The sequence below is a fragment of the Ambystoma mexicanum genome, chromosome 5q (assembly GCF_040938575.1).
Source record: "Ambystoma mexicanum isolate Mex_15411 chromosome 5q, UKY_AmexF1_1, whole genome shotgun sequence".
Taxonomy (NCBI): Eukaryota; Metazoa; Chordata; class Amphibia; order Caudata; family Ambystomatidae; genus Ambystoma; species Ambystoma mexicanum.
The window spans coordinates 417,290,085-417,309,335 of NC_090933.1; the positions used below are offsets into that span (position 1 = coordinate 417,290,085).

The following is a 19,251-nucleotide window of genomic DNA, read 5'->3' on the forward strand; positions in this document are numbered from 1 at the left end:
CTTCGGCGACCAGGACCCCCATTCCTGTGAGGAACTCCCTAAAGAGTCGTCTAATTTTACCTTTTAACCATATCCCACAATGACTGGTATGAAGAGCAACAAACGTGTTATTGTGAAACAAACTAACTATCCCTTTAAAAGGAAGAATTATTGAACTGAGATGAAGATATGAATAACAAAGCTGAAGACCTTCAAGAGGTTGAGAGAGGAGAGTGAGCAAGAGAAATGAAGATACACCAAGGAAGGCCCATGGCTACTTCACATCTGTAAGGGGAGGAGACTGGGAACACCAAGAAGCACGCAAAATACAAACTGACTTATGAGCCAGAGATTAGGTGGTGGATTTGCGGCGTCCTGCTCAAGGATCAGGTGAACGAAAGAGAAAAGCCAAGTTGAAAGCAACGGAAACCCAGTGACATTATCCCCGAGAGAACCAGGTAACTGGGTAAACGGCAGACCCGGGTAGGAGACAGAAAATCGTTATATGAACATCCATACTCATTTCAGTCAATATAATGGCAATATACAAATGAGAGAAGTGAATGAGAATCATAAGAATATACATCAAAGTCAATGCAACCTGGAGAATAAGAGGAGAGAAAGAAGTTAGAGTACTCGTACTCGTCACAGTCAAGATAACGAGGACTCAATAGTAAGGACAAGAGAAGTAATGGGGAAGCATTATGAAAGTGTTCTTACGTGTCTCATTAAAGACACAGAGTATAATTCAGAAAGACAAAGAACTGGATGATAATCATAAGATTAATAAGCCATGAATGTAATAAAAAAAGAAAGAAACCTCAATAGAGAATCCCAGAAAGGTTGGATAACCCTACCATGGGAAAAAGAAGAATAAATATTGGAAATAGAATCAAGGAAGAAAGTAACCAACAAATAAGAGACACTGACAAGAGAAAAGATATCCGTACTGAACCAAGGAAGCTATATGTTGAGAAGAACAAAAAGAGTAGTGAAGCGCTAAAAGAACTGTGTGGGCTAATAAACAAAATCAAAGAACTATTTGAAGATGACTTATTAAATATAACTTTGCAAGGAGCAAGTACCCAGGAGAAGGGAGTCATTCTCCTGTCCTTCGTTGTTAAAATAGTGGTAGGGTCAGTCAGGGTTAGCTTGGGACAGGGGACAGATTCTTTTAAGACATTCACTGACTAGGACCTTAGTTATTTAGGTAGGGAATACCCCAAAGAAGTAGGGAAAGATATGCGTTAACCTTTTTTCTTTAATAAATATACCAAATGTCTAAGAAGAGTCTGTGTACTTCTTCTGACCTACCACAAAGAAGAAAGGTGGCAGGAACCAGCCAAAATGGGCAAATATTGTCCTCTACGGCCTGACAAACTGCAAACCCCATCTTTGTGGTATTACTCCAATAATCCAGCTATTAATCTGAGGAATGGGCAGGGTCTACCCTAGATAAACATATTCGCTCAAGGGCTGCCCTGTGCCAGCCTTCCAATCACACAGTAGGTAGGCAACACAGTTTTTGGGGGCCAGACAATCAGGGCGGCCCTAAAAACAACCAAACGATCAATCCCACTCACACGGAATCTGTAATGGACATGTGTAGGGCAGATAACTAGATTATGGAAGTTTAAACCACACTAGATGGCACATGGCTGAGCTCAGAGTGAGCCCACGTCACCACAGTGGTGATTTTAAGTTGCCTTGTGGTCCACATTGAAAAAAGGGACGGCCCAAAACGAAAAGGCTGGGAACAAGGCTCACAAAATACATCAGTTGCCCAATGGCTGCCACATTAGTGAATAAATCTACTAACATTGTACAAATTATTGCACACTTGAGAATCCCAAGTTACAGCTGCCACCAGCCTGTCTTGGCATCAAAATGGGGTACTTCAAAATCATCCCAGTCCAAGGAGGCATATGAGCTACATCACATGTAAAAAAGCTTGCAGTGGCAGGTGGACTTGGGTAAATGTTCCTCTGGCCACATAATAAAGTCAAATATCCAGGAACGTTAGAAGCGAAAAAGCAAAATGTTTAAGGGGGCACTGTAATGGGATAGGAAAACTGCATAAATTGAATTCTATCCCAAGATCCACTATAACAGCAAAAAGTAGTACAATACAAATGGGCTTCAAGCAGTGCTAAATTACGGTAAAGTAATCGAAAATCAAACTCCTCTTTGAATCGCAGGACCCAGGAGTTTAACTGCAATCCAATAATGAAATAACTTTTTCTGCAATTTAATAAAGTTGAACAGGTCTGCTCAGTTTTTATACACCTATAGGGACAGATTCGGATTTTACCCATGTTCCCTACTGGCGGGCACAACCTCCGAGATGGTGGATCAATATGATTAATGCTTGGAAGTGTGATTATTTTTGCATTAATCACCCTATGCGAACAAGGTCACAGCATTGGGATATAGACAGGCTTCATTTCCTATTACTGGTCATTCGGTGGGGCCTGGAGTTGGCAAGAATTATTTGAATTTGTTACTTCGCTACTTTCATTACAGCCATCTTGGAACAAAGGTTTCATTTAAAAAAAATTAACATAGCAATTTCTACCTTGTTATTGCCATGCAAGTTTCAACTTGCTAGTTAATCACATATTGTCAATGGCATGCTTGTTCCAAGAATGTCATCCCAGTTTGACACATGAGGTCTTTGACAAGGCGGGTGCCCTGACCTTGTTAAGAGGGGGAGGGTGAGGGCTTCAACAAAGAAATCCACGGCCAGTCCCAACCATTAAAAGGACAGTGCCAATGGAAAAGGAGAATTCCTATCCTTAACTGTTGTGCCACCACGTTTCGTTGCATACCCTCATCTCCAGCCGTACCTCAGGAGCCAAATGCTCACTAGTGTTTCTCTTTTTGTTGCAGGCAGAAAGAAATAAAAGGGGATCAGCCAGAGGGGAGCCAGAGTTACCCATAAGGAAGAGACAACCACCCTCCAGTGCCACAATAGGACCATGTCCGATATAGGACAACAGAACCCGAAATGCAAAAGGAAGCCCTCACGCAGTCATCGATGCTGGTGCCACATTGCCTGAAAGGCAATGACCAGCAGGAGAAGCCCCGAAACAGCTGTGCGTGCCAGTGGAAGCAACATAATGCTGGTCCGCACAGACAACTCACCCCAACTGACGCTTCCCACCCTAGACCACGAGGGATCTAAACAGAGGGGTCTTAACCTCAAGGGGAGCATTCCATATCATAAGGGTGCTAGGGCACCAGCGCCCAACAAACACATGAGATTTCCTGATCGGCCATTGATCCACCCGCTTTGGAGAATCAGAAGAAGGGGTGGAGCAACTTGATCACATGTTCAAAAAGGTTTTATTTAAAATAAAGAAAAACGCCCAATTTGTCCTATTGCTATGAAGGAAGTTCCCCTACCTTACCAAACTAAAAGCTAGGGGCGCATGTCAAGTCCAACATAAAAAGTCTGTCTGAATCCTAACCAACTAACTGGCCCTATCACTTTAGAAAGATACCCAACTAAAAGAAAATTGGGACGCTTGCACAACAGCCACAGTAGGAGCTTCTGCCTTGCCCAACTTGTTGCTTTACACCCAGTGCCAAAGTCTCTTGGAAGCACAATGGTATATTTTCCACAATCTTCGTATCGAGTTCTTACGAACTTCTAATTATATTCTGTATGGGTTTCACTCTGCCCTAAATTAAAGAAAAAAGTCTCTGGTTTTTAAATGTTCCAATCCCTCCAAGATTACGTAGAAGCAACACTTTTGTCTGTCTTTCTCACCTTTGTGGTGTTGGGATTTTGCAAAGTCCAGAGATTCTGTGATAAATTTCTTACTTTTCAAGTACACAATTTCTCTTGAGGCGCCTGCCCACTTAGAAAACCCAGGTCCTAGTGATTTCTTGCACTTTGGTAACCGTGCTGCAGAGCAATCACCTTTCTTTCGGCCTCTCTCAGTGTAGGACTTGAATATGTTAGTCTTTGATACTCTTGTAGGCTATTGCCACCTTGATTCACAACGTTTGCTTCTCGTTCGCTTTGGTTCAGTGGGGCTGTGTGCCCGTTAGCTTCTTTTAACCTGGTGTGTGCTTCACAGCTATTCCAGCATTGTACTACAATGTTTGTCTTTCTTACACTCAGTTAGTGGGGCCATGCACCTGTTACACTCCCTTGAGTTCTCGTATCTTGGGCTGCTATTCCAATCTTGAATTGCAGTATTCTTATTTATTTCAATCCGCTTCAATGGGGCCATGCACCAGTTACATTCTCTCAAGCTTTCATACCTGCGTCAGTTCCGGTATTCATGGAACCCAGCAGTCTTGCGTCTTGCTCGCCTTTAGAAGTTGACAACGTCGGTTTCCCCATCTGTACCTCTCTCAGCAGGAAACACAGTTGCAGAGTGGCACTTAGGACCTCGAGCTCTGTTCCACTCGCTCTGCGGTCTTGGTGCAGTTTGCTGGGCACCCAGCCCATCACTGTCCCCAATTGGCCATGCTACCTGATAAGACTGTTCTCTTCTCTGTGTCCTTCCCCTTGACTGGAGCCTCCAGCTCGATCAAGGTACCCGCCGTCCAGCCTCCAGCTGGCGGATCATTTTTGCCTCACACCACCGCTGGCTCTGCTCCTCCAAGACGTCAATGCTACAGAGGCTTGCCGCTGAGTAGCACTTGCTTCCTGTCCTCAGTTGGAGTCTCTCTCCTTATACACCTCATTGGAACACCAGGTATTGTGTCAGTCTTTCCTGTCTGACATCTAGGCACCGTTCGGCATTACCTTCATCCAATAGAGACAAAGAAGGATCTTTGTAGAATGTAGCAAAAGTCTTTCCAACATCCATATAAGCAGAAAGGGTGTTTTGGACAGGGAGTTCCTTGTGGAATGTGTGTGAGTCCTTGCCCCATCTCCCTCCCAGTGAGGTCCCACTTGTCCAGGCACCTTGGGAGGGTCATGCTTAACGGGCTCACGTCCCAAGCCTTCAAGGGGGTGGCTCCCCTCTGGGGAGAAGGGATGAATGGCCCAGATTCATCAATACGTGCAGAGAAAGTGGACAGGACTTCGGAGGGAGATTTAAGAAGGAAAGAGACTGTGTGGATTGTTCGGGTGAGGGAAGAGAAGGACCAAAAGACCAGTAGAAGGAAGGGGAGGGGGCTGTGGAGTCTATTGTATAAAAAGGTGAGGTATTGTTTTAGTCAGTCCAAAAGGTAATGCAATCCGAGTGAGCTTGAATGTGAAGTGAATGAGGTTAGTGAGAGAAAAGTAAGAGTAATAGAGTCGACTGTAGAGCGGGCAAGAGGAGGGAGAGGAGAAAGTGGGTGTGGATGATTATTTTACAGAGTGTCTGCAAGGCAATTCCCAATAGAACACCAACATCTGGATAGATTAGGGACAGCTAGAAAGTACCTGAGGGAGTCGAGAGTCATCCTTTTAGAGAACCATCCATAGCCTAAGGTAGTTATAATGGTTATGGTCGATGGCACTAATCTGGGGTTACGGAGGAGATGGAGAGAGAGAGCATCCTCGGGCCCACATTTCTTTTAATAAAGACCCTTAAACCATCAATGAGAATCTGAGTGATTTGTGCGCCATCTTGGACCGGTCATGCAGGTTTCTGGCCTGCGCCTAAAAAACGGGTATTCCTATGCCAAATTTCTTCGTTTTACCCAAGTAAGCACATTGTCACTATTTTCCATTATTTCCCCTCAAAAAAATACTAAGCCAGTTCATGCTACTCCCTTAAAACGTCCATGCCTGTTAACATTACCTCCAGAAAAATACCATGTTTGTCTCAATAGAAAATGGGCATAGCCATCCAAATAGACCGTGCGTAGTGCTACATTTCCTCTTGAAAATGATGTGAGCGCTGCCCTAATCGAGCACACAGTCATTGCAAGCAGGTTTGACTCCGAAAAGGCCAATACACATTCAGATCGTCCCCCCACCCCTAAAAAGGCACAGGTACCCTCTGGATACCACATGACAAACAAGTGGGAGTGCCAGCCCCGTTTTTTGCCCCGGCGGAGCGGGCGATGGCCCGGGGCGCAGAGCTCAATAGCTCAGGAGGTGGGTGCAGTAAGGGGCCCACCCACAAAGCTGCTTCTGAGCTTGCCGGACAACAGATTAAGCAGCCTGCTGTGCCGGTGAGTGCTCCTCTGCGTTGTTTGGCTGGCTGCCCTCTACCAACTTGTGGATGACTGCATGCGTTCGGAATATGCAAATCAAGGAATGCATATTCCAAACGCAAGGTGTGAGATGCTGTGGGGTCACATATCCCATGCCCCTCATTCTCTGTGCTGACACCCGTTCAAGTGGGGCAATTTATAAGTGATGACTCATTAAACAAGCCATTAGTATCTGCTTAACATGTCAGTGTTAAGAACACTGAACATGGGGAATTTTTATTCACCAGACCAGCACAAGTATCAGTTAACTGACCAATCCCATGCATTCTTCAACGAGAATTAACGTGCCACACAGAAAAGTTTTAAACTATTTTCTTTATTTTTATGTCTTTGACACACCAACACTTTTTTTTTTTAAACATATATTACTTTTTAGTTACATATGGTGCATCCCTAGGAAGGTTAACTTTAATTTTCTTGCTCAAGTATTCTAGTGGCGGCTTTGGGACATGGACTAAATGCATCTGCTCGGCATCAACAGTTTTGTAAATTGGCTAAACAAGCCAGCCACTGCTAATCGTGCACTACAGATGGCACCTCAATGTCACCTGGCACCTTGATTAGGAAAGCAGTGTTCATTGTGTGTCAGTGTGCAGACAGTAGTCCATGGCAAATCAATGCACTGATATGTTTGCATCAATGATATGTGCGCCGCACAAGTCTGTAACAGAACATAGAATTGTTGTCCGATGTGCCCAACGTCCATACAAGAGCACACTGGGATGTTTTGTGTATGTAGCTCTGACTATCATGCCATACTGTGCCCACACTTAAACACAAAGCAATCTAAGAAGTTGCCTCAAATTGTAAATCCACTAGGCCAAACGCCCTTTCTACACTGCCACACCAAGATTTTCACTAGCTGCAGCCCTAATAAGAGATGCTAATGCCAGCTCTGTTAGATAAAGCCTGGCCCTGTTCTTTTTTGATAAAATGACCCCCGAGGGCTGCGTAATAGTGAGGAGGTAGTGGCTGAGGAACTGTGGACCCTTTACCATTTATTACTGGTCAGGCTAAAGTTTGAAAGAGGTACAATACTTTGTGTAGCTTTTCTGTGCATTGTTTATTGGGTCTCTCTTGTGTGGTATCCTGCCATATCTGTAGATAGAATTCCCTAAAGATGTTTTTGTATTGGGGTTGGCCATGCCCACAGGGAGACCCAGCCCTTCCTTCCTCCTTTGCCACTCTCAGAGGGGTATTTTGAAAGAGTACAATAAGAGTGTACTAGACTGTCCATCTTGGACTGATAACCTATCAGAAAATCAATCATATGGCTAGTCTAGTATTGCCCCTTGCAAAATACAAGTGAGGTGGTACGAACAGAACACCTGCAACACAGGGCCAGGTCAGTGGGGCTTCAGACCTGGTAGGCTGTTCAACCAAAGTGTGCCACTACTGACTGTTTGAAACTGCATTCAGACAAGGCCTTCCCTAAGAGCAGGGGACAGTAAAAACATTTACTTGGCAGAAACAGCTAGATTTTCACATTAGAATTCTTCTGTAAAGGGGGGGGCGCTGTTGCGCTCGATGGAACTGGCAGCATAGACGCCAAGCTCCGGACTGGGGTTTCCATTCGTTCAAAAATATCCTGGTCATAGCCGTGCCTTCCTTCTTTGCTCCACGGCAAATGGCAGACAGACATCCAGAGGCTGCACCTGCCGCTACACAGCCATCCTGAGCCACCAGGCTGCGAGAAAACAGCGCTGCGGCGTCCAGCGGGAGAACCCTGACGTCTCTCCACGCATCGAAGCTCCAGCGGGCACGGCTTGCATATCTGCCGTACGCCTCGGCGTGGCGTGGCGGCCTGGGTGGGGGAGGGGCACCTGGACTCGCGCTCCTCGTGCCCTGCCCGCGGCAGTGTGTGGCACCCACCCGTGAAGGGGGTGGGCCTGGTGTGCTGGCGGCTGGTGCCCCCGATCTGTCGTCGGCCCTGGACTCCCAAGACTTGATCCAGCTCCCTCGCGTTCAGCCCGAGGGACGGGCTCGGTGCGGGAATAGAGCATCGCGGAGGGCCACGGCTCTTCTGAGAGGCCCCACACCGGCCCCCTGTCTACCGCTTCGCCTGCTGTTGGCGGTCTGTGATAGCGGACCTGAGGATACAGTAGGGGGCTGGGGGGGGTGCGGGATGTGGCCCTCGTGGGGCTGGTGCCCATAATTACCACCATAATCACCACTATCTCGCCAGGAGATGGGGTTATAACTGGATCAGCAGTTCTGGAGGCCATAAATCCCGCCCATACACGCCGCTGAGAGGGAGTTGGCGTCCCCTTGGGGTGCTGATCATTAGGGGCCTCTCTGCCCCCCCCTGCCACTCAACACCTACTGGCACCAGGAACAGTTTGCCCTCTGTGGAAGCAGTCAAACACTCTGTACTGGACGCCTGGGCTTGCAGAGTTGTCAAGAGCTGGTTCTTATGGAATGATTTATAGCGGGCCGCTGCTGTTGGTTTGACTAGCTTCCCTGCACACAGCCGAAAACGGGACTCTCCTAGCCCTGCAGCTGGCACGGGCCTCTCGGCTGGTGGCGAGTGGGCCCAGCATCTCCTGCGGTGTCCCTACAGCCCCCTGGAAGTCTAAACACATAATACTCTGGTGGTCCCAGCGTAGCCCTCCTTGTTGGCTGAGCAAGAGGGTCTTGAATACCTTACTACACTCAGAGGGGCGATAACAACATCATCCTTACCCACCCACACCTGCTGGTGTTCCTGGAGACCCCCTCCCACCTACACCATGACCAAAGGAACAGGTGCGGGAAAGAAACAGCTCCGTGAACATGTTCATGAAGACCACAGCTAAGCCAACAGCTGAACCGCTGGATGAAATACCTGCAACATCGTCCACGCCGGCCCCTGATGACTCGCAGAAGATGCTAGAATATATTTGCGAGGGGTTTACCTCTCTACACACAAAACTAGATGACATGAATGGCACCATCTCATCTATAAAGGCTCATATCGAGAAGACTGACGGCAGGGTGGCGGAGATAGAAACCAGGGTGGGAGCCACTGAAGACGAGCTGGGTTCACTACGGGCCACGGTCTCCTCACTTTCCACCCGGATGCTGGCAGTGGAAAAAAAGAACAACAATTTAGAATCCCGCTCGAGACGTAATGATTTACGCATTGTCGGGGTACCCGAGGACAATATAAACGAGCCAATGGAAGACTTTGTGGAACACATGCTGATGTCACTCTTAGACTCTCCGAAACTTTCCCCGCAGTTCGCAGTGGAAAGAGCCCACCGCTCCTTAACTGCAAAACCAAAGCCTGGCGCACCTCCACGCCCCATTATAGCCAGAATTTTGAATTTCCGGGACCGGGATCCGCTTCTGAGAGCGGCTAGAATCAAGGGGGAGCTGCGTCTGGGTGCTGCAAGGATTCATCTCTATCCTGATTTCTCTGTAGCGGTGCAACAGGAACGGAAAACCTTTGTGGCAGTAAAAAGAAGGCTTTGAGATCAAGGGGTCAAATACTCTATGTCATTCCCCACGAAACTAAGAATTGAACACTTAAATCAGACATTCTCCTTTACGATCCCGGAAGAGGCCTCAAAATTCATGGACGAACATTTCCCAGGCTGATCTTCAATCGCTGCGATGGTACTCACAGGGCCCAATCTTTACGCCCCAAGTTTATGCCAGAAGGTGACCCCATTGTCACCCGCATTCACAGTTGAAACTATGTTCCACCGAAACCCATCAAAAGTTTGGATCTTTGTTTCTGTGCTATTGATCCGCTCACGCTTCTCACACTAATTACTCTGGTTATTTGTACGGTATTCAGGGAGGTATGTGGGGGGGGGGGGGGGGGGGTTCGGGAGTTATGTTAAAAAAGACTTGACAACCACAAGAGATGACACACAAGCCACAGTATTGTTTCACAGACATACGGATGAGATGAAATGAAATGCCTGCCCCAGCTAGGCTGGTTGTGGCTATGGCCGCTTTATAATCTAAAAGTCAACCAACACCTTCACATTGATGGCGGATAGTAGCTTAGCATTTATGAGCTGGAATGTAAGGGGGTTGGGTAACCATAAAAAGATGCGGCAGATACAACTTTATGCTGAACGCCATGTCATTAAAATCCTGTGTTTGCAGGAGACCCATGCCCGCTCTGAGCATTGCGAAAAGTTTGCTAAACAATGGGGGCCCCAGAGATATTACACCAATTATTCCACCCAAAGTCGAGGTGTCCTCACTATTATACACAGAAGCCTTAAATTCTCATGCTCCCACTCACTGATGGACCCACAGGGAAAATACGTACTGATCCACGGCAGGCTGCAGAATCATGAGGTAGATATCCTGAATATTTATGGACCGAACATTGATGACCCAGAATTTTACATGCACCTGGCCCATGTGCTTGAGAGCTATCCCCTGGTTCCTATCTTATGGGGTGGCGACTTTAATACAATCCTAGACGTTAATCTGGCCAGATCAGGCACTAGACCGCGCTAGCTCTCTAGGGCAGCCCATTCTGTTCTGACAACACTCCCTCGGCTGGCTGTTGTAGACGCCTGGCTTCTCATGTACCCAGATTCCCGCTCACACTCTTATTATTCCTCAGTGCACGACTCGCACTCTAGGATAGATAGGTGGCTTATATCAGACATACTGGTCAGATGCCTATCCCATCTGGCGATACTCCCTAGAACTCTATCCAATCACTCGCCTGTGACCATCTCACTGAACTGGGGGCACGACTACAATAGAATGAGACAGTAGAGGTTGAGCCCCAATGCGCTACTTGATCAGGTCTTCGCTTCTGAGCTTGACTCCTCTATCGAGGAGTTCTTTGAGGTTAACACTAACTGTCATCACAAGCCACCCTTTGGGAATCCCTTAAAGCATACATTAGAGGCATCGCCATCTCCAAAAGCAGTGGTATCCTGAAGGAGATCCGCTCTGATATCGCCAGTAGCGAATCGACCCTAGCCTCCCTAGAATCTCAATATGCCCAGGACCACTCCACTGAAACCCTGGCACTCCTCGGGTCGGAACTAGATGTTTTTCGCAGCCTGGCCGAACGAGAGGTCAAATTCTTAGACAGCCCTCACTTGGTGAGGGAGAGCGGCCGGGCCGTGTACTGGCCAGACTGATCGGCTGGGAATTCGGAGCCCCTAACATACCGGCGATAGACCGGATGGCACGTTGGCCACGTCACCAAAAGACATCAACTCAGAATTTATGGCATTCTACTCCTCCTTATACTCTAAAGTTGATGGTCCCCAAATATCAGAAATAGACTCCTATTTAGACAACCTCCCTCTCTCAGTCCTTGCCCCGGACACCAGAGACCTTTCACTCCCGAAGAGCTTATGGAGCTATTGAGTCGTTGGCGTCGGGCAAGGCCCCTGGCCCCGACGGCCTCCCCATTTACTTTTATAAAAGACTTAAATCGCTCCTAGTCCCACACCTGCTGGTCCTGTGGGAGGAGGCATGCGAGGAGGGTGAGGTGATAACAGTCCTCCTCAAACCTGGTAAACCCCCCACCCAATGCGGCTCATACCGCCCCATTTCGCTAATTAACTGCGATGTCAAGATATATGCTAAACTACTAGCTACCCGATTAGCTGCATTCATGCCTCACATTATTCACCCAGATCAAGCGGGTTTCGTCCCCGGTAGATCCACATCCCTGAATCTGAGAAGGCTCTTCAATGTGATCAATAGGATCGGTCCAGGGGTGCAGGCAGTTGCGGCCACCTTAGACATGCAGAAGGCATTGGACTCAGTTTCGTGGGAATATCTGTGGCGAGTCCGGGAGAAGTGCAAATTCGGCCCAAACTTCCGCACCCGAGTTAAACTGTTATACACCAACCCATCGGCCAGGGTTTGCAAGGAAGACAGATTTTCCGCCCCTTCCAGATAGCCAGAGGAACATGACAGGGCTGTCCCTTTTCCCCGCTAATATTCGCAATAGCCATGGAACCCTTTGCTGATATGATGCGACAGGCACACTCTCAGAGGCTTGCGTACTGCAGGCCAATCTGATATTGTGTCCCTATATCGGATGACACTCACCTCTATATCCGCTCCCCAGAAATCAACCGCGCCCCAATCCTGCAAGATGTGGTACGTTTCGGACACATATCCGGACTGAAAGTAAATTGTTCCAAATCTCAACTATTCCCTCTTACAGATTGCACACAACCCCCTACCGACCTAGGGGGATTTACATGGTCCCAATCCAGCATCACTTATCTGGGGGTCCGGGTCACCCGACACCCGGAGCAGCTCCAGGAGGACAACTACCGTAAATACCTGACAAACCTAGCTACCAACACTGCTAGCTGGAACAGACTGCCCATCTCCTTGGCGGGTCGGATATGAATTCTTAAAATGGTGGTGCTGCCCCAACTACTTTACAGATTCACTAACCTCCCCCTGTGGCCAGGTGATGAGTTATTTCATTCACTACGCCACATAACCAACACCTTCCTATGGCACTCTGGTGCAGTCCGACTCAAATTGACAACACTGACCGCCCAAATGGAGCTGGGCGGATTTGGCGCCCCCGACTTCACCAGGTATTGGTTGGTGGCTCAGTCCCAATTTGCCTCCCACTGGTTCAACACCACAGACCCCCCCCTCACGTTCGGCTGGAAAAACTAACTGTCAGCGATCGTATAATTGGCTCCCTTATCCTCAAACCCACTCCAGCGGATCCAGTTGCTAGTACCTCCCTGGCCCTCACCAAGATTTGGAAACTGGTTGACACGCCACACCCTTTCCATGGGGACCTGCCGCTCTGGAACTTCTTCCCTGATATCCCACGCATCCCACAATCCATTGTATCCCGTTGGGCTGACGCAGGCTTCTTGGCTATCCGCGATATTTTTGAGCAGGGCATCTTTCTGGAAAGGGCGGACCTCCCACCGCCCCTTAAGCCGAACCCATCAGCATGGCTACAATACTCCCCGCTCAGGAAAAAATCTTAAAGCCATATACCCCAACTTCCCCTCAATCCCACCTGACGAGCCCATACTTGCGGAACTATGTTCCTTCGACTCCTTTAGAGGGAAAATATCAAGGCTCGATAACCTACTACAAGCCAGAGCTGCCCCCTCCTTTACTAAACTGAGACAGAAATGGGAAGAGGACCTCGAAGTTGAGATCACTAATGAGCGCTGGTCCCGAATGAGCGCATGCACCCACAATGTGTCCTATAACTCCCGTTTTAAATTAATACAATTTAAGGTGGTACATAGATATCACCACACTCCTGACAGATTACACCACAGGTTCACTGAGCTTCCGTCCAGCTGCCCTAGATGTGGTTCAGACCGAGCCCCCTGCATTCACATGATCTGGTCCTGCCTGCGGATTGCACAATTCTGGTCTGAAATATGCTCAACATTGTCAACCATACTGGATCACACGATAGACCCATCTACAGCACAATGCCTTTTCCATGACTTCCCACAGTTGGGTCGTGATTCAAGGAAGCTGGCTGGACTCTGCATGATACTTGCTGTGCGCTGCATCTCGATGAACTGGCTTCTGCCCATGATACCCACATATGCACAGTGGCTCAGGACAGTCACATGGGCGCACGATACAAAGGGGGCCTGGGGTATACTGCAACATCTGCAATCGAGACCTAGACACATCTGGCAGAAATTTCGCGCCTATATGTCCACCATTACCTTAAACTCAGACGCTGAACACCCCCCCAGCCCTTCCCCCTCCTCCCACTAGTGCCTGCTGGTGAAACGAGACTCTCAATCCCTATAGCTAGAATATCGCCCTGCCCCAATCTTCCTCGTAACGGTAATGCTGACACTGTACTGAAATGTATGCTTTGTGTAAAAGTTCATATTGCTGTCTACATAGTGATCATCTCCGTGTTTGTGTGTGTTGTCAAGTCAAATAAAGGTTTTAAAAAAAAGAATTCTTCTGTAAAGTACTTGAATTACAATGTAATGAAAACAGCTTCCTTTAAATAGCAATTATTTATTCATATTGAGGAGGGGTTTTGTCACACAAAGATGTGTAGTTTGGGAGTGACGTGTGCCAGTCAGTAGGGGCGCTTTCTAATGTTTCGCCCTGGGCACCAAGTTGGCTAGAAACTGCCCCGAGGAGTGCATGGAGTAGCTAGCACACATGCACAGTTTCACCACATTCACTGAAACACTGTCATAGACAAAGTCAAACACACATGCAGACAGACCTACACAAAATAACTTCACTTACCTCGCTACGTAACCCCGCTCCCTTTGTTAAAGTGTCAGCACCAAGTTTCTTGTGGCCTCTGGTGACGTGTGCAGGAAACAGGAAGTAGGGAAAGTGGTAGATGAGCACCTCTCTCCCTGATGCCATCTGCTCAAAGTGTCACTAAAGGTCATGGGCGAGCTGGCATCACAGCCCTGGGCATGTGACCTACTGAAGACGCACAGGGCTATCCTATGAATATCAGGCACGCAAGTCCTCCTCCAGCTCAGACTTGCGAGCATCACCATGGGTCTGCAGGAAGAGAGAGAACACTGCAAGTGCTCCAGTTTGGCTGGGCGGGCCTGGGCAAATGGGCATATTTATTTATTTGGATTTGTAGAGCGCTCAACAGCCCGGGGGCATCGTGGCGCTTGTTACAGACAAATCTTAGTTACAGATAACAGGACATTTTAAATTTACAGTATGGTTGCTGTTGTTACAGACAGATTAAAGTGACAGTTGGCATAACAAGGAAGTTGACAGTTAACATAAAAAACAAAAAAGCAATTTACAGTATGTATGGTTGCTGTTACAGACAGAATAAAGTGACAGACTTAAAAAAAAAAAAAAAAAAAAAAAACAGTTGACAGCATAAAAAACAGTTGCAATTTACAGAAAAGAAAGTGAGGTTTTGAGTTTTCTTCTTGAATTTGCAAGCCTATCTATACATACAGGTAGACTTCCAGCCCAGGTGCTGCAGAGCAGAATGGTCAGGCTCACAGCTGATTGCAACATCAGCTGGTCAAACCTTATGCATGTGGTGCCACTAGAAAACGGGGACTACAAACATTTTAAAAGTGAAAAAAATAAAAAAAATATTGATCTACAAACGGATGTGGCTAGGTCTGGAAAGGTTCTGGGGCTATGTTAATGGCGGACCTGTCGGGACTCGGGGCTAGCTAGCCTTTTGGTTGTAGCCCCTGACCACCTATCCATGGCTACAACCAAAAGACCCAGAGCTATAGCCTCCTCAGGCTCTCCTAGCAACGCCTCGGTCTACAAAACGTGAATTGAAATGTAGTTTGCAATTTTAGGGCGGTGTTGATGGTTCAGAGCGCACACACTAGCCAGTCGCACTGGGGGTGTGATAAAAAGGGAAAGGAAGATAGGTGACAGGGGTCTGTGGAGTAGATGGGTCTCATTACTTTTAGGGAATTTAAATGACTATTTTTAAATTTTAAAACAAGAAAGGATTGCAGATCCCTTTGTAATCCATGTTGCTGATGTTTCCCAGTTAGCAAGGCCAGCGTAGATCACACAATTCCCGTCTGTGCCGAAGACTGCACCAAGAGGGCCAGGCTAGTGGGAACAGCTGGATGCGAAGGCAGACATGCATTCACAGAGCTCCTGGACCTTACCTGTAGCAGCTCGTGGCCTTCCTCTGGCAACGGTATAGGTGGTCCATCATACAAGCAGTTGTACCGCTTTCCTTCTACGGGGGATTGGCCACACTCTCCATACCAGACACAGGACTGGGACACCACCTAAGAACAAGAAAAGAGCAAACATGTTCAACCGCACACCAAGGGAATTATCGGCAAAGAAGTCACGGTCTAGGAAATGCACACTTTAAATTCACTCAAAGAATGCATTACAGTTTGCCCATAAGCAATATTTAGACCGAAATATAACAGTATGGGCCAATTATGGGAGTATGTGATGACAATAGCTATCCCTTACACGTGTACAGTGACTAAAAACAAAACATTCCTGCCTTGCCAACGCTTGCAATGCATCGGCGTGTACCCTTTGTGCTTCCCTGTGCTCAGAATTCGAGCCTACACCTCAAAACCGGGAAAAGACTCATTTCCTAGCAAGAAACAAACATAGGCGCATGGGCACGGAGTATTCACCAACTGGAGGTATTCATTCTATGGTCACAGCTTTGTGCAATTGGACCCAATACCCGGTGGCTTAACAGCGGTTATTTTCCGTCTTTTCAATGGCGGCGTGATAGAATGAATGTATTTTTGAGATTATTAAGTGAAACATGATTCATTGCAGCGGGCCGACGATCCCCTCTTCCTGGCAATTAGACATGCTAAGGTTCTAAAGAAGACCCATAGAAATGATATGAACAGTTCCCGAAAATGATTGCAGGGTAATGTTTTTAATATTTTCAAAAATGGGAAGAGCAAAAGATACAATTGAGAGAGGGGGCAGTGTGTGGGTGTGCTGTTCTCATTTTGCACACAACCCCATCAGTTCAATAGCTGTTTCACAAGGAATTTAGCAGCTTCCTCTGGTCCGCTTGGGGGATTTCCTTCACGTCTTTCTTCCTCTAAACTCTTTGCTCTATGAAGGCCTAACCAACTAAGCACATGCAACCGGAAGCCCTGAAAAAGCCTTGGCTTACTGATGGAGGCGATAGATGAAAGGTTACTCGTGGTCACACACAAGGAAGACTGAAAGACCAAATAAAGTGAATGGTGCAGTCAGCGTGAATGGCTACATACCAAAGAATCCGCAGCAAACTCAGACAACCGTTTTGACTTGCCTATAAGCAGACATGCCCCCCCATCCATAAAAATTTTACATTTTATCATGTATTACATCTTTTCATGAATTGCTTGTTAAAAAATGAAATAAAAAAATGTAAAAAAGGAACGGTACTTCTAGTTTAAAAACAACAAACTTAGCATTTACCACTTTTATATGAAATACAAAAATTAGAAAAGCTAAGATTTTAATGGCTATGTGGGGAGATGATATTTTGGTTAGAAATAGAGTGGACATCATATATGGTAATGTACCCCCTTGCGTACATTATAAGGATGCAAATCACTGAAGAGTTTCCTGTCCAAATAGGAGGTCAAAGGCCATGTTCCTTTATAAGGTCAAGGGACTCCAAGGTGACTTGCAATACCCTTTTTACGTTTGCTAAGAGGTATTGTATTCCTTATAATATATGGCCACACACTGTCATTCCCTTTCATACCTTGCCTCTTGCTTAATATAATGTAATTGATCTTCATTTGCGGATCCATATAATCAATATAGAATCTGTTTGGAATTAAAAAAGCAAAAATGTAGCTCCTAATGTGTTGCAGAAAAATAATTCAAGCAGTTTAATAAAATGTATTGAAAAAATAATTTCATTTTGTTCTTTAAAATAAGTAATAAAATGCAGATAATTGCTCACTTGAGAAACTCCAGCAGTGCACAGATTAAACATTCTACCACCAACAGTACATCATCAATTACCTGCTGCAGAAAACGACTCTGCATGCAAAGAATAACCGATTACACTTCAGTTGCGATGTCAGAACTAGTCTGTAATAAGAACATTATTTCCAGGCTTTTATACAGATATTGTAGGCTGCCATTTAAGCAATAAGCCCCAAGTAGGGGCTGGGGGGCATTAGTGCTTTAGGTAATGCCCTATGACACATAGCTACAGGCCAAAGCGTAGTACATTCTCCCTTTTCATGGCGGCCATTGAAAACATTAAAAAAAGTAAACAAACAAAATGGCCACCATGGAACGGGAGATGGGACTACACGTAGTCTTGGGAGGATAGATCAGGGGCAACACGTTCGCCTTGGAAGCAAGACGATACACGCAGTCCGCGCTTCGAAATCTCTGGGTATTAAGCGCATTATAAATAACCAATTATAAAATATATATATATATATTATAGTGAAATGAGGGGGGGTCCATAATCTTGATAACAAGTCAGAAATCACGTGCATCTTAAGGTATGGCACCGATTATTAAAAAGCAGGTCAGAGTACATCTCTGGCAGTACCACATGCACTATGAATTTTTAAATGTAAATCATTGAAGGCCGCTATAGATACCTTATATATTCATGCCTCATGCTTATATTTATTTCATTTGTTGACAGCGCCCTAACCCGTAAGTATCACAGCGCTGGTAGCTTAGGAACATGCGAAGACTATGGTACATACAGGATAGTAAATGTTACAGAGACAGGTAGGGACCAAGGGGTGCCCCAATCAGGTTAGTCGTATTGTCAAACAGCCAAGATTTTAGCAGTTTTCTGAAGATGAGGTAGGACTGCTACTCTTGGATGCAGGGAGGTAAGGCATTCCATAGGGTAGGGGCAATGACAGTGAAACAGGTACCCCCTGCTCTTTTTTTTGGAGAATCTCGGGATGGCTAGTGACAAAGTGGATGCGAGGCGTAAGAAGGGGAGTTTGGTTCTTTTGGAAATGTGTTGGGCGACGAAAGAGGGTGCAGTATTTTGGATGCATCTGTGTGTAAGGGAGACAATCATAAAATCAATGCATGCTTTGATGGGCAGCCAGTGTGCGTCACGTCTGACGTGAGAGATGTGGTCCGAGCGCTTGAGGCCACAGACGGCTTAGAGGGCATGGTTTTGGATCAGCTGTAGTTTTGTCAGATTTTTAGAGGAGGTGCCTGCAAGGATGGTGTTGCAGTAGTCTAGTTTGCTGCCTATAATGGCTCTGGCGAGGGTGAGGCGGTTGTCAGTGGATGGGAAGGTTCTGCTAACATTGATGAGTCTAGTGGTGTATGCTGCCGAGGAGGCTAGGGCTTTAACTTGTTTATGCATAGATAATTCTGCATCTAAGTGACGCCCAGTGTTTTCACATGGTTTGACACGCTGGTGGGGTTACCGTCAATGCTGAAGGATGCATAGGCGGGGTCTAGACGTTTGAGATGGTATGGGGAGCCTACAATAAAAGGTGCTCGGTTTTGTCGTCATTCAGGCAGAGAAGGTGTTCCACCATCTAGGCCTGAATGACGCTGTAGACTTGATTGATGGTAGTGGAGTCGGTGGCGTGGTTACCAGTAAGTGTTAGCAGAATTTATACTTATAAATACTGCAAACAGCACACCAAAGGACAGTACAAAAGTACAGTATACACATACAAACTGCTGGTAAGAGTATACAGAAATACA

At 46.6% G+C, this 19,251-nt stretch overlaps 1 protein-coding gene across 1 annotated transcript in view; it reads right to left on the reverse strand.

The window, feature by feature from the left end:
- NPC1 (NPC intracellular cholesterol transporter 1) overlaps positions 1 to 19,251 on the reverse strand; it is an 847,233-nt gene that overhangs the window by 651,858 nt on the left and 176,124 nt on the right. The window contains exon 2 of the mRNA XM_069620902.1: positions 15,723 to 15,848. Coding sequence (XP_069477003.1) covers positions 15,723 to 15,848 — 126 coding nt within the window. The remainder of the gene's footprint in view (positions 1 to 15,722; positions 15,849 to 19,251) is intronic.